This window comes from Gorilla gorilla, chromosome 1 (assembly GCF_029281585.2).
Source record: "Gorilla gorilla gorilla isolate KB3781 chromosome 1, NHGRI_mGorGor1-v2.1_pri, whole genome shotgun sequence".
Taxonomy (NCBI): domain Eukaryota; kingdom Metazoa; phylum Chordata; class Mammalia; order Primates; family Hominidae; genus Gorilla; species Gorilla gorilla.
In genome coordinates, this window is record NC_073224.2 from 206,399,709 (window position 1) to 206,414,688 (window position 14,980).

Consider the following 14,980-nt stretch of genomic DNA (forward strand, 5'->3'; position numbering starts at 1 on the left):
CTATATGTGGTTCTGTAGCTCAGAAAAAGAAGCCAGTGAATTCGTTCTGGCATCATTCTGATCCAGATAGGGAAGATGGAGCAGAGAAGGGTCATAAATGAGGACTTTCTCAACCATTAGATAAAGAGCCACATAAAATTTCATCATCATGGGTTATATAAGGAAAGCAAAACTTAGTTTTATCTTTCAAGTCGTCTTTTTTACCTTTCATTGAACAAATAATGTATCATTATCTTATAAAGCCCTGTTATTTTTTAACAGAGGTTTATTTTTCTCACATAAACAAGAAACCTAGAAGTAATATTATTTCTGCAGCTGCTCCACGAGATCAGGAGCAATATCTTGGTCTTTCCTTGTGGTTGCAAAATGGCTGCTGCAGCTCCTTTGGAACCACACTTAAGAGATCCCCATTCTTGATGAAAAAGCAGAGGGTTAAAAAGCAGAGAGCCTAAGAGTTGAGATAAAGGGGGTGAGGGCTGGCGGAAAACACACAGAGAGGAAGCCAAAGACTCAAAAGGCAGAGAGAATACAGAATGTCCTGGCTCCATTTGGAGTATTTAGGAAATAGCTTCTAACGCTTTTAGAGGCTTTTGACAGCAGTGAAGCCTCAGAGAGCCTCATCAAAAGTAAAAATCCTTAAAGGCTTATCAAAGATTTTTAAAAAATACCTTCCTGCCCACTTCATATGATAAGTTTGAGACTCAGGTAAGATAATGGATTTGAAGATGTTTGGAAAGAAAAGTATAGTCATGGGTTATGAATAATGTTGTCATTATTCTAAAATCTTATCCTGATTTTGAGTTAAGCTGCTTTGGAAACACTTTTAAGATTTTAAAGTCAAATATATCCCCCAGGATATTAATGTGTCCCTGAAATACTCATAAAAGTGATTAATACCATGTTCAAAAGAGCCCAACCCTGTTCAAGTCAGTTCAAATGCGTCAGTTTTACAATTGACAAGCTTTGCTATGGGAGGCACACTGTGCTATGATCAGACATATGGAGACTAGACATTCATGCCCTCAAGGGACTCGTGTGTTCAAACGAGTCATAGCACAGGCTGGTAAAGTCAGCAATAGCGATTTGTGCAAGGGAGTACCAGAAAGGGAGTAATCAATCTGGGAAGAGGTAGGAGGGGTTCTCTAAGGAGGTGATGTCTAGCTGGACATGGAAGGATGACTCTTCTGACCAGGTAACCAAGGTGAGGGGAGAAGTCCAGCAACCTCGGGACCAGCTCACCCTTCCGACAGGGTCTGCTTCATTGCCTAGTTTTGCTCGGAAGATTTTACTATACTGGGAATCCATGCCTGTTTGGACTTCTGTTCAATTGCAGTCATCAACTGTACAGATCCTGGACACCAAGAAAATAGTGTTCGTCAGGTCCACGCCAGCGGCCCGCACAGGTTCAGCTTCGGCACCACTGTGTCTTACCGGTGCAACCACGGCTTCTACCTCCTGGGCACCCCAGTGCTCAGCTGCCAGGGAGATGGCACATGGGACCGTCCCCGCCCCCAGTGTCTCTGTAAGTAGATGTCACCTGCTCAAAATGACTGATGGGGTGGCCCATGTCAAAGAACAGTCCTCCCCTCTGTGCATGTGTGTGTGTGTGTGTGTGTGTGTGTGTGTGTCTGCACATGTATGAGTTGCCTTATGGTGACAGTCCCTCTGGCTACTCCTGGGATTTCAGATTCCTTCTTGAGCCTCTGTTGGGTGACTTCCATACCATTTTTTGTGTTCTCACTTTCCTAGCTAGAGGCCTGGTCCCTTTCCTCTCTAGTTACCCCCCTCTTCAGCTTACAGAGTTCCCTTTTTTCAGAACTGGCTGCCTCGCGGGACATCATCTCCCAACTTTACCCTTTCCTTGCCCTTCCAGAAAGACAGCACATGAACCCCTTCCCTTTAAAGGACTGAAGCAGAGAGGTCACAGACTCTGGAGGCAGACCAACTTGGACTGGAATTCTGGCTTTGCTACTGAACAAGTAGTGTGGTTTGGGAAAAATTCACTAACCTCTCAGAGCGTCAGTTTCTTCATCTATAAAAATGATGCCAGTACCTATTCCATAGGGTTATTAGAGGACTAAAGGGAAAAAAAAAAATCTATTAAAAGTCCCAGCATAGTATCTGGTACATAGTAGCTACTCAATAAACAATGACCACATTAATTATTGTTAGTAAAAGAATTGGGGACAACAGATTTTTTAAAAGGGGTTGGGGAGGTGCTCAGAATCCTGATGTATTAGTCTGTTCTCCCACTGCTATAAGGAACTGCCCAAGACTGGATAATTTATAAAGGAAAGAGGTTTAATTGACTCACAGTTTCACAGGGCTGGGGAGGCCTCAGGAAACTTACAATCATGGTGGAAGGAGAAGCAAACATGTCCTTCTTCACATGGTGGCAGGGGAGAGAAGAATGAGCAAAGTTGGGGAAAAGCCCCTTATAAAACCATCAGATCTTATGAAAACTCACTCACTATCATGAGAACAGCATGAAGGTAACTGCCCCCATGATTCAATTACCTCCCACAGGGTCTGTCCCACAACACGTGGAGATTATGGGTACTACAATTCAAGATGTGGTTTGGGTGGGGACACAGCCAAACCATATCACCTGACATCTGGTCCCTGGCCTTACACGTCCTTAAGAGAAGAGCATCCCCTTGGTTTCCTGCTCTCCCCTCTGTTTCCTAAAGGTGAATCCACATAGATTTCTCTCTCCCCCATCTTCCAAGAAGCAAAGGTGAAGATGCACTCAAGAGGGAGTAACAGATATGCAGTTAAGGCCATGCAGCAGTCCACCTACCTTTGGCAGATTATATACATTTTGTAGGTCCTCCAGTCTGGACAACTGCATTTTTTTATGCCTTCATGGCTGTAGGTCTAACAGGAGCCTGCTATAGCTGCTCACTGCTTGTATTTTCCTTGCTTGAGAACTCTGGCCTGGCCATCCCAATCCCATTTATGACCAGCAAATTGTTTGGGGTCAGAAATGGACACCACCTGTGTACAGTGGTGCCAGCTGAGAGTCACAGCCCCTAGCGGACTCAAATTGTTTTTTCTTCTAGTAAAATGCAGCTTTTATCATAATAAAGTGACCCTATCCATATTAACTTTTTGTCCCAATGCTTGTTTTCTCTAAAGTTAATTCAGTCACATATTCAGGCTCCTCTTCTAATTCTGGTTCTCTTGCTGCTGTAATTCTAGTTCTCTTGATGCTGCTTCAGTGGAGGAGTGAGATCCTCCAATGAAGTCTTGAACCCATCAAAGTCATGCATGAGGGTTAGAATCAGCTTACTCCAAACTTCTGTTAATGTTGCTGTTGATATAACTAATAGGTATATATATTAATATAGAGGCATACATTGGAGATATTGCAAGTCCAGTCCCAGACTACTGCAATAAAGCAAATATCGCAATAAAATAAGTCACACAAATTTTTTAGTTTTCCAGTATAATCTAAGTGTGCAGTAGAATCATGTCAAAAAATATGCATACCTTAATTAAAAATACTTTATTGCTAAAAAATACTAACAATCATCTGAGCCCTTAGCAAGTCATACTCTTCGCTGGTGGAGACTTTGCCTCAATGTTGATGACTGAAAACTGATCCGGGGTGGTGAAGGCTGGTGTGGCTGTGACAATTTCTTGAAATAAGACAACAGTGAAGTCTGCCACATGGATTGACTCTTCCTTTCATGAAAGGTTTCTCTGTAGCATATGCTGCTGTTTGATAGCATTTTACCTACACAGTATAATGCCTTTCAAAATTGCAGTCAGTCTTCTCAAATCCTGCTGCCACTTCATCAACTAACTTCATGTGAAGTTCTAAATCCTTTGTTGCTGTTTCAACAATGTTCACAGCATTTTCACCAAAAGTAGTTTCCTGATTCTTCTCAGGAAACCACTTTCTTTGCTCATCCACAAGAAGCAGCTTCTCATCTGTTTGAGATTGATCATGAGATTTCAGTAATTCAGTCACACCTTCAGGCTCCACTTCTAATTCTAGTTCTCTTGCTACTTTTACCACATCTGCAGTGACCTCCTCACTGAAGTCTTGAACCCCTCCAAGTCATGTGTGAGGGGTGCAATCAGCTTTTTCCAAACTCCTGTTAATGTTGATATTTAGACCTCCTCCCATGAATCACAAATCTTCTTAATGGCATCTAGAATGATTAATCCTTTCCAGAAGTTTTCAATATACTCTGCCCAGATCCATCAGAGGAATACACTATCTGTGGAAGCTATAGCCTTATGAAATGTATTTCTTACATAATAAGACTTGAAAGTCAAAATTATTTCTTGATCCATGGGCTGCAGAATGGATGTTGTGTTAGCAGGCATGAAAACAACATTCAATTCCTGTACATCTCCAGTTCTGATGTACAGGAGCTCTCCATCATTTAGCACTTGGCTGGCCAGGTGCATTGTCAATGAGCAGTACTATTTTGAAAGGAATCTCTTTTTTCTGAGCAGTAGGTCTCAACAGCGGGCTTAAAATGTTCAATAAACCATGCTATAAACAGATGCGCTGTCATCCAGGCTTTGTTGTTCCATTTATAGGGCACAAGCAGAGTAGATTTAGAATAAATCTTAAGGGCCCTAGGATTTTCAGAATGGTAAATGAGCATTGGCTCCCAGTTAAAATCACCAGCTGCATTCATCCCTAACAAGAGAGTCATTCAGTCTTTTGAAATTTTGAAGCCAGGCATTGACTTCTCTCTGGCTATGAAAGTCCTAGATGGCATCTTCTTCAAATAGAAGGCTGTCGGTGGCTCATGCGTGTAATCCCAGCACTTTGGGAGGCCGAGGCAGGCGGATCACAAGGTCAGGAGATTCAGACCATCCTGGCCAACATGGTGAAACCCCATCTCTACTAAAATACAAAAAAAATTAGCCAGGCGTGGTGGTGCGCACCTGTAGTCCCAGCTACTCGGGAGGTTGAGGCAGGGGAATTGCTTGAACCTGGGAGGTGGAGGAGGTTGCAGTGAGCTGAGATGGTGCCACTGTACTCCAGCCTGGTGACAGAGCAAGACTCTGTCTCAAAAAACAAAAAAAAAAAAAAAAAAGGCTGTTTTTTCTACCTTTAAAATCTGTTGTTTAGTGTAGCCACCTTCATCAATTAGCTTAGCTAGATCTTCTGGATAACTTGCTATAGCTTCCACATCAGCACTTGCTGCTTCACCTTGTACTTTTATGTTATAGAAATGGCCTCTTTCCTTAAACGTCATAAGCCAACCTCTGCTTGCTTGTACTTTTCTTCTGCAGCTTCCTCAACTTTCTCAGCCTTCATAGAATTGAAGAGGGTCAGGGCCTTGCTCTGGATTAGGCTTTGGCTTAAGGGAATGTTGTGGCTGGTTTGATCTTCTGTCCAGATCTACCTACTTCCATGGTAGGTGGATGCCAAGGACGATGCTAAACATCCTACAATGCACACGACGGCCCCCTACAATAAAGACTTACTCAAACTTTCTCCATGTCGGCAATAAGGCTGTTTCATTTTCTTATTCATGTATTCACGGAAGCATCCCTTCTAATTTCCTGCAGGAACTTTTCCTTTGCATTCACAATTTCACTAATTGTTTGATTCAAGAGGCTTAGCTTTAGGGCTGTCTCAGCTTCCGACATGCCTTCCTCACTAAGCTTTTAATCATTCCTAGCTTTTGATTTAAAGTGAGAGACACAACTCTTCATTTCACTTGAACACTTAGAGGACATCATAGGGCTATTAACTGGCCTAATTTCAATATTGGTGGGTCTCAGGGAATAGGGGCACTCAAGGAGAGGGAGATAGACAAGGAATGGCCAGTTGGTGTAGCAGTCAGAACACACGACATTTATCAATTAAGTTCTCCATTTTATGTGTGCATGGTTCATGGTGCCCCAAAACAATTACAATAGTGACATCAAAGATCACTGATCACAGATCACCATAACAGATGTAACAATAATGAAAACGTTTGAAATATTGTGAGAATTACCAAAATGTGACGCAGAGACATGAAGTGAGCACGTGTTATTAGGAAAATGGTGCTATTAGGCTTGCTCAACACAGGGTTACCAAAAACCTTTCATTTGTAAAAAAAAAAACAACATCTGTAAAGCACACTAAAGCAAGACACAATAAAACTAGGTGTACCTGTAACTTATAACCAGCTTCCTTTTAGTATTGGCATGATTTTTTTATCATTTTATTTTTAACTGCTCTCTATGTAAAAAGCATGTAATTGTGATTTTTAAACCCTATCTGACAATCTTTTCTTTCAAGTGGAGGATTGAATCCATTTGCATTTTTTCTTTCTTTTTCTTAGTGAAATATAATTCACACACCATAAAATGCATTCTTTTAATGTATACAATTCAGTGATTTTAGTGTATGCACAAAGTTGTACAAGTATCATCGCTGTCTAATTCCAGAACACTTCCATCATTCCCAAGCAGCCCTTAAAAGTCACTCCCCATTGCCCACCCCACCCCAGCTTCTGGCAACCTCTAATGTACTTTTCTGTCTCTGTGGATTTACCTATTCTGGACATTTCATATAAATGGAATTATATGTGTGTCTTTTGTGTCTGGCTACTTCCACTGAACATAAAATTTTCAAAGTTCATCCATGTTTTAGCATACATCAATACTTTATTCCTTTTGGCCAAATACTATTTCATGGTATGAATATACCGCATCTTGTTTATCCATTCAACAATTGATAGATGAACTGGGACTATTATGAACATTTCCACTTTGGGACTATTATGTTTCCATTTTTTAGCTATTATGAATTATGCTGCTTTGAACATTTGTGTATAAGTTTTTGTGTGAACACGTTGTCAATTCTCTTGGGCATATACCTTGGAGAGAAATTGCCAAGTCACGTAGGAACTCTATGTTTAACTTTTTGAGGAACTGCCAAACTGTTTTCCAAAGTGGTTGCACCATTTTCCGTTTCTACCAGCAGTCTATGAGGATTACAATTTCTCCATATTCTTTCCTATGCTTGTTATTGTTCATCATTTTTATTATAACCATCCTAGTGGATGCTAAGTGCTATCTCATTGTAGTTTACATTTGCACTTCTCTAATGACGAATCGTGTTAAGCATATTTTTATGTGTTTACTGTGTAACAAATCATAGTGACTTAATGCAACAGCCATTTTCTTGCTTATGATTGGCAATTCTGGCAGGGTTTAGTAGAGACAGCTCATCTCTGCCCCACATGTTATTGGCTGTTGTGGCTCAGGTGGGCCTAGAAGATCCGAGATGGCCTCACTCACATCTTGGCGCTGGCTGTCAGCTGGGGCGTTGTGATTGTCCATGGTCCCTCCCCTCATATGAGTTCTTGTCATTCCGTAGTCTCTGCCAAACTTGGTGGCATAGTACTCCAAACAGCAAAGGTAGAAGCTGCCAAGCCTCTTAGGATGTAACCTGGCTCAACATCACTTCCACCATGTTTTGTTATTCAAAGCAAGTCACAAGGCCAGCCTGATTCAAGGGGAGGGGAAAGGGGAAAAAGACTCCACTCCTTGATGGGAGGAATTGTTAGTAGCAGCAGTCTTTGCAGATAATCTACCATAAGCATTTAGAACAATGTTTGACCCATATTAAGACCACATTGAGAAGTGAAGATACCTAAGACCCATTCTTACCATCCCAGTACCTACCAAAATTCATCATCAGGGTCAGCACTGGCCCAACCCAGGTTTTACCACTTGGTCACCTGTTGTGGTCTGCCTCTATGCTATGCCCTGTGGGCTTTCTGGGTATGATGTCTACAGGGATCTCCTACCAGACTCCAAGACATTATCATCTCTCCTTGAACTACTGCAACAGCTCCCTCTTTCTTGTATCACCTGGTCCTTTCTCTACACAGTAGCCAGTATAATCTTGTTAAAATGTAAATCCGATCATATAACTCCAGTGGCTTCCCAAGATGCTCATAATAAAATCCAAATTTCATGCCATGATCTGCCTCATAGTGACCTCTCCACCCTTGTCTTCTTCCATTCTGTCCTGGCTCATTCCAGTCCCAGCATCCTTGGCTTCCTTGCTGTCTCTCAAACACAGCAAACTCACTCTGGCCTCTGGCCCGTTATACCTCATGTTCCATCCCCAACAATACTCTTCTCCAAAATTTTGCATGGCTGGCCTCTTCACATCATTCAAGTCACTTCTCAAAGTCACTTGATCTTCCCAAACACACGGAGTGTCTAACACATGACAGGGACTCAATAAATGTGTGTTGAGTAAATGAGAGAATCTTAGGATCAACCTGTGATCCTGTGACAAGATCAATGGGAAGACCAGCCCCAGTGGTGTTGAAAGCATTGCCCTTGCCTAGACATCTCAGTTCTGGTGTTCTATCTTCTCACTTGTTTTCACAGCTATACTTCAGTATTTTAGTAAAGGGAACTTGCATACTGAGAGGGACAGGTTGGGGACAACTGATGAGGCAACTGTAAGATGCAGATGGAAAAGGGCTATAATTGGCTCTCATTCTGGAATCCGGGGCCAATGAAGACAATCTGAGGGTGACAGAGCTCCCATTTTTGTCTTGTGTATACTCTGTGTACCACCTTCCTGCCCAGAGACATCATGAGTATGAGGAAATAGGGAGAGGTAAGCATAAGAGGCAAGAGAGAAAACAATCTAATGTTATTGTATATCTGCTACATGCTGAGAAGGTATTATCCCTCATTTCATAGATATGGAAACTGTCCCCTGAGTGGACATTGTCTGCCAATGCCAGGTGGGCATGCCAGCAGGAAGTTTGCTTCAACAGATACCCTTGGGTTTCTCTTCTTCCCAGCCTCTTGCTTCAAGAAGCCTAGCATGGATTGTATGATGGTGATCCATCCCTGTGCAGAGTCATTGAGATGTTTGCTTTTCCCCCACAGTGGTGTCCTGTGGCCATCCGGGCTCCCCGCCTCACTCCCAGATGTCTGGAGACAGTTATGCTGTGGGAGCAGTGGTGCGGTACAGCTGCATCGGCAAGCGTACTCTGGTGGGAAACAGCACCCGCATGTGTGGGCTGGATGGACACTGGACTGGCTCCCTCCCTCACTGCTCAGGTATGGTGCATGGCATTGAGGAAAGAGCTCCAGTGGAATGCTTGACTGATGGGAGGTAGACGAGCCCCCAAAGTGTGAGTGTGATTGATGGATGGGAGGGAATCAGACCTCGGAACCCTTATATCTACCCTAACAGGTAGAAAGCATAGCAAGACAAGGTCCCAGTGGAGCTTCAGCTTCTGGTGGGCTGAGCCCCACCTTATCCCCTCAGTCAGCCCTGACCATGCCCAGGGATTGCAAAACTAGGAAGGGCACAACTTTTTAGGTCAACCTATGGCCAGAGTCCTGTCCAGACACTTGATTTTATGAGTTCCTGGGGACAGTTCAAGTCTTCCTGTTGATCAGCTCAGGTCCAAGCCCACTCCTGTGTTCTTTTCTTCTCTGTTTCAGACTCATAGGCCCCAGCCTCCTTCCCTTTCTTATCACTGCCCCTCAACTTGTCCTATGTCCTGGCTACCTAGTGGGGTACAGTCTTCTTCTCTACTGCCTTGAAACACCAGTCCCCAGACTTTTCCTGTTAAGTTCCTTTTACTGCTAATGAGGACACTGACAGATGCTATCAAAATCGCAAATGTAGAGAACTGCCAAAGGTCCTATGTCCACAGTATCCAAACCAGAAATGAATGTGTAATGCCATGTAGCAGAACAAAATTTTGCAAGTGAATTGTCCTGCCAATAGCAGAAACCACCAAGCTAAAATATTAGCACCTTGCAGCTTTGTCTTCTTTGAGGGGGACCTGCCTGGCCCTAGGAAGGGATTCCATGTTGCCTGCAAGAGGGAGCTGCTTGTGCAGCTTGATGTTCCTCGGAGGGCCCACCTTGGCATTGAAATTAACCCGTAACCCTTCCCATGCCAGATCCCTTCAGAGGAAAGGATCATGACCTCCTCCTAATACAGAAGCCTTCTGCTTGATGTGGGACCTTACCCATAAGATGTGCCACTGTTCTTGCAGTTTGACATTCCCAGATGAGCCTGCCTCCCAAAAGTTAGGTCACTGCCAGAATATTTAATGAGATATTCATTAGATCTCTCCAGAAAGAAAAGAGTCCCAAAGTCACTATTTCAAAGGGCTGTTGGTTGCCCAGGAAATCCAAGACACATCACTCTATATGACCACCCAGGACTTTGGCCTTTCACCCCTATTAATCTCATTAAACACCTAATTAAGGAACTGGGCAGGACTATATAGGAGCCATGATGACTCATTTAGCTGGGCTAGAGGAAGGCCTATTAACTGTGCCCTGGCTTCTTTCTGTTTGGACATCTGGTAGAAGTGATAGGCAATACAGCAAGAGAGGACAAGGGTCATGTACATTGCCTCTCCAGCCTCCCTGGAGCTCTCTGAAAACAGAATTAGAAGGAATTCAATGTACACAAAGGCTAGACAATGAGTGAACCTTAAATCCCTTGGATGAGAACATAAGGGATGAGAAGAATAGGCAATTAGGAAGTAACATTAGGTATATACCACAAATATAGAGATAGTTCCTCCCTTCCTGAAACAATGTCGTCTTTTGCGGTGGCATCTCCTGCCAGTCCTATGAAATACACATTCATGAATTCCAGGTCAAAGTTTTTAGTCTCATTGTGTGCAAGCAGTGGACCCAACTGTTGCACAACAAAACCTCTTAAGTCCTTGAGTCATACACCACTGGGCCACCAAGGCTATGGAGAGATTTCTGGAGTTTGAGACCTACTTCAAGAAGTTCACCACCCACATCTCCACGGTCATTCTCTTTACCTCTTCGGTAAATAGTTGCCATCTATCTACTCTGCCCCCATGGTGCAATATCCTGTCCAGACTCCCTTCTATCACTGAACTAGAAGCCTCCAATACTGTAGTGGGGGCCATTCTTTCAGAAAAAGCCCCTAGGACTGAACACCATTGTATTAGTCTGTTCTCATACTGCCAAAAGACATACCTGAGACTGGTAATTTATAAACAACAGAGGTTTGATCAGCTCACGGTTCTGCAGGCTGTACAGGCTTCTGCCTCTGGGAAGGTCTCAGGAAACTTACAATCATGGCAGAAGGGGAAGCAGGCACATCTTCATACGGCTGGCAGGAGAGGGAGAGCAAAGTGCAACACACTTTCAAACAACCAGATCTCATGAGAATTCACTCACTATCACTAGAACAGCAAGGGGGAAATCCACCCCATGATCCAATCACCTCTCACCAGGTCTCTTCCCCAACTTGGGGATTACAATTCAACATGAGATTTGAGTGGGGACACAGAGCCAAACCACGTCAACCATCTTGTGCCTATTTTACAATAGTGCTAGCTCCAGCTGAGGTCAGCTAGCCAGTGTGTGGGTTAGAGCTGCTCACCATCAAGATTGTTTCCAGGGAGACCCAGTTCTGCCTGTTGTGTGAATGACATCCTGGCAACCTTCAAAAGATAAGAAAACCTAGCCAAATGCGATGAGCTCTCTTTTATTAATGTTTACATTGAAGGTTGAAAATGAATCCCTCTTCCACGGTGGGAAACAGAATGGAGAACATGTGGTTAGGTAGTGTCTCACAGTCTGAGTCGAGACTAGGAAAGGGAATAATCCCAAGGTTGAGAAGTGGAAAAGACATAAATGGCAAGTGGTGGGGTACACATGACTTAAACATTTATTGGCTCCAGCCAACTAGATGTGGTCACTCAGATGTTACCATTTGATGCCCACACATGGTTACATGAGGAGATAGATTCCATGATAGTTGTAACTTTATCTTTTCATGCAGTTGTCATTTATTCGGTAATTGTTCTCTTTCCTCATGTTTACCATGGCCTGGTCTGATCTAAGGACATCTCCTACACATTTCTGTATCATGAAATGTGTTGGCCCTGCAGGGGACCATAGATCTTGTGGCTTTGTCGCCTGTTCTCTACCCTTCTTCGCCCCTTGGGTCCTTGGAGGTCTCTTGAGTGGGTTTGCACAGTACCAGAAGCCAGAGAAATGTAGGAATGTAGCAAGAGGAAGGGGGTAAAGCAAAAATGAAATGAGAAGGTCTGAGATGTTTATTCTAGAGCTCACTCGTATGGCATAATTTGTGAGTAGGGAATCCTTAATGAAAGGCCCAGCATCAATCACCTTGAATATTTATCATTTCTTTGTGGTGAGAACATTTAAAATTCTCTCCTACAGCTACTTGGAAATATACAATACATGCATCAAAACATCACCTCCTACCCTATAAATATGTACAATGATTATTTGTCAATTAAAGATAAAATGAAACTTTTTAAAAAGTAATAAATAAATAAATAAATGCCCAAGATCAAGGTTCAAGCTAGGCGGTTAAGAAATGAAGCTATGCTAAGCAGTTTGGACTCTATCCTATGGCATTGGGGAGCCAGTAAAGATGTTTCTGCAGGAAAAAATTTTTTGAAAAAAAAAAAGGTCAGATGGTTAGTGATTGTTAAGATTAGAGGACAAAGTAGAAGATGGATTAGAGGGAGAGTTTACAAGGAGGGGACATTAGTCGGGAGGCTCTTGCAAGAGTTCAGGCAAAAGAATGTTGAATGTCTAAGCTAAGACAGTGGCACAGGAGAGGAGATGGGACTACAGAATCAGCAGGTATTTGTAGAGAAGAGGGGATGGGGAGAAGGAGGACCTGTGGCCAGTTTGGATCACTGAAATTCCAGACTGGCACGGGCCACAGAGCCTTTCCTCTGCCTTCTTGCTTCCCCTCCCTGTGTGGTTCCCAGGGACTTACCCATGGCCTCAGATCTTTGTGTTCTTCCACCATTGCATATGGAGGCAGGAGCATGTGCAGGTAACTTGTGCTAGGCCTCATTCGTGGGACCCACTGCATCCCCTTAGTCACATCCCAGTATCTTTCTCCCCTGCTTCTCCACTCCCTTTTCTTCCCTGAAAAACAATGGGATTTGTGTGGTTCTGGTCCATAGGAACCAGCGTGGGAGTTTGCGGTGACCCTGGGATCCCGGCTCATGGCATCCGTTTGGGGGACAGCTTTGATCCAGGCACTGTGATGCGCTTCAGCTGTGAAGCTGGCCACATGCTCCGGGGATCGTCAGAGCGCACCTGTCAAGCCAATGGCTCGTGGAGCGGCTCGCAGCCTGAGTGTGGAGGTAATGTATGTGACCATTCTGCTTCTCCCCTTTGCCCAGCCCCAGAGCTCGCCCCTGCTCCTGCTCTTATTCCCAGGCACCTGCGCTCACAGAAAAAAACTGTGGCCCCATTTGAACCCTCAGCCTGGCTGATAGGACTGCAACAGATAATTCATGTGCATTTTCATTAGTAATCAAAAGACAAACATATTCCCACTCTCACCTCGAAAGGGAAGAAATCAAAAAAGACTGAATTTGACCCACTATTTCATTCATTTCCCACATAGTTTCATTCCGCATCTATGTGCCAAGTGCTGTGGAATGTGCTGGGGACACAATGGTGACCAAGACGGACACTGCCATGGTCTGGATATTTGTGACCTCCCAAAAATCATATGTTGAAACCTGGTCACGCAGTGATAGTATTAGGAAGTGGGGTCTTGGGAAGTTGTTAGTTCATGGAATGGGATTAATGCTCTTATTGAGAAAAGAAAATACCTTAGAACGCTCCCTTTCCCTTGTGCCATGTGAAGACACAGCAAGAAGGCACCATGTCCAAGCCTGAACAGACGGAGACATACATCTTGATCTCCTGGGGCTTACAGTCTAAGGGAAGAGACTACGTGAAACAAATATTCAATGTGCCAAAAGATATACAAATCCAATTTTAGAAAACTCTCAAAGTAATCTAGGCCCTCAGTGATGTTGCCTGAGGTAGCACCAATGGGAGAAATTATCATTTTTCCATATATTCCTAAGTTTCTGGGGAAAAAGTATATTTTTTAAATCTCTCTCTCCTCTTGCAGCTGGTCCCCAAATCTCTCTGTCTCTCTCTTTCTAAAATACAGCCTGCATAGTACTCTCCTAGGCAGGAAGCAGGCTTAACAGATGAGAGTAAGGTTGAGTGAGAAGATCTGGAAGAGGAAGGAGATAATCATTTAGCAAGATACGAGTGGAATGGAATTGGGAAGTGTGTAATGGCCAGGTAGCACTGAGCGCTCACTTAAGGTGGGGGGATCATTAATTTAAAGTGAGAGCAGTCAGCATGGGACCATGTTTTTGTTCAAGCTCATTTTGCTACCTAGTTGTGGGCACAGAGCAGACAGTGCATTGGGTACAGAGCTGGAGATTTGACAGGCAACTAAGACATTGGCAGAAGCGGCAAGGGAAAAGAGGGTGAATGTGAGGCAGAGATCATATATATACATATATATATATAAATGCACAGTGGTCAAGTCAGGGCATTTACAGTGTCCATCACCCAAGTACAATACATTTTTGACTATAGTCTCCCTACTCTGCTATCAAGCATTGAACTTATTTTTTCTTTCTAACTGCATGTCCATGCCCTTTAACCCACTTCTCTTCATCCTCCCCATGCCCTGACTCACCCTTCCCAGGCTCTATTATCTGTTTTTCCACTCTCTACCTCCACATGATCCCAGTGTATTTTCAATTTAAGAAGTTATTTTCCCAGCTCTAACTCTAAAAGTCTAGAATCAATGACCAGATCAGTGGCAATGAGTACTCTTAGTGCCTGGATTGTGGTCCATTCTCCATTAAAAGAAACTAGACTCTTTGGAGAAATGGCTAATTCCCGGGCTGGTGCAGGAAATATACAAGACAAATATGGAACATCTTGTCACTCCAGCGAGGATTCCACCAAAGATAACTGAGGTCATGTTAACGGGACTCAGGAGCCAACTAGAAGAGGCTCCTATTGGCTAAAGATGGAGAATCTGACCATCAATAAGAATAATAATGGCAATGGATGGGAACATAAAAAATATCTTTAGATCCATGAGTTCAAAATGATTCTTAAATAAACATACTGGTCACCTTTGGAGTTTGCTAGG

General features: G+C 43.4%; 1 protein-coding gene across 2 annotated transcripts in view; it reads left to right on the forward strand.

Annotated features, from left to right (window-relative positions):
• Positions 1–14,980, forward strand: part of CSMD2 (CUB and Sushi multiple domains 2) — a 647,961-nt gene that overhangs the window by 603,113 nt on the left and 29,868 nt on the right. For both annotated transcript variants that reach the window (XM_055391224.2, XM_063700513.1), the window contains 3 exons: positions 1,334–1,522; positions 8,887–9,060; positions 12,963–13,145. In XM_055391224.2, the coding sequence (XP_055247199.1) occupies positions 1,334–1,522; positions 8,887–9,060; positions 12,963–13,145 (546 nt within the window). The remainder of the gene's footprint in view (positions 1–1,333; positions 1,523–8,886; positions 9,061–12,962; positions 13,146–14,980) is intronic.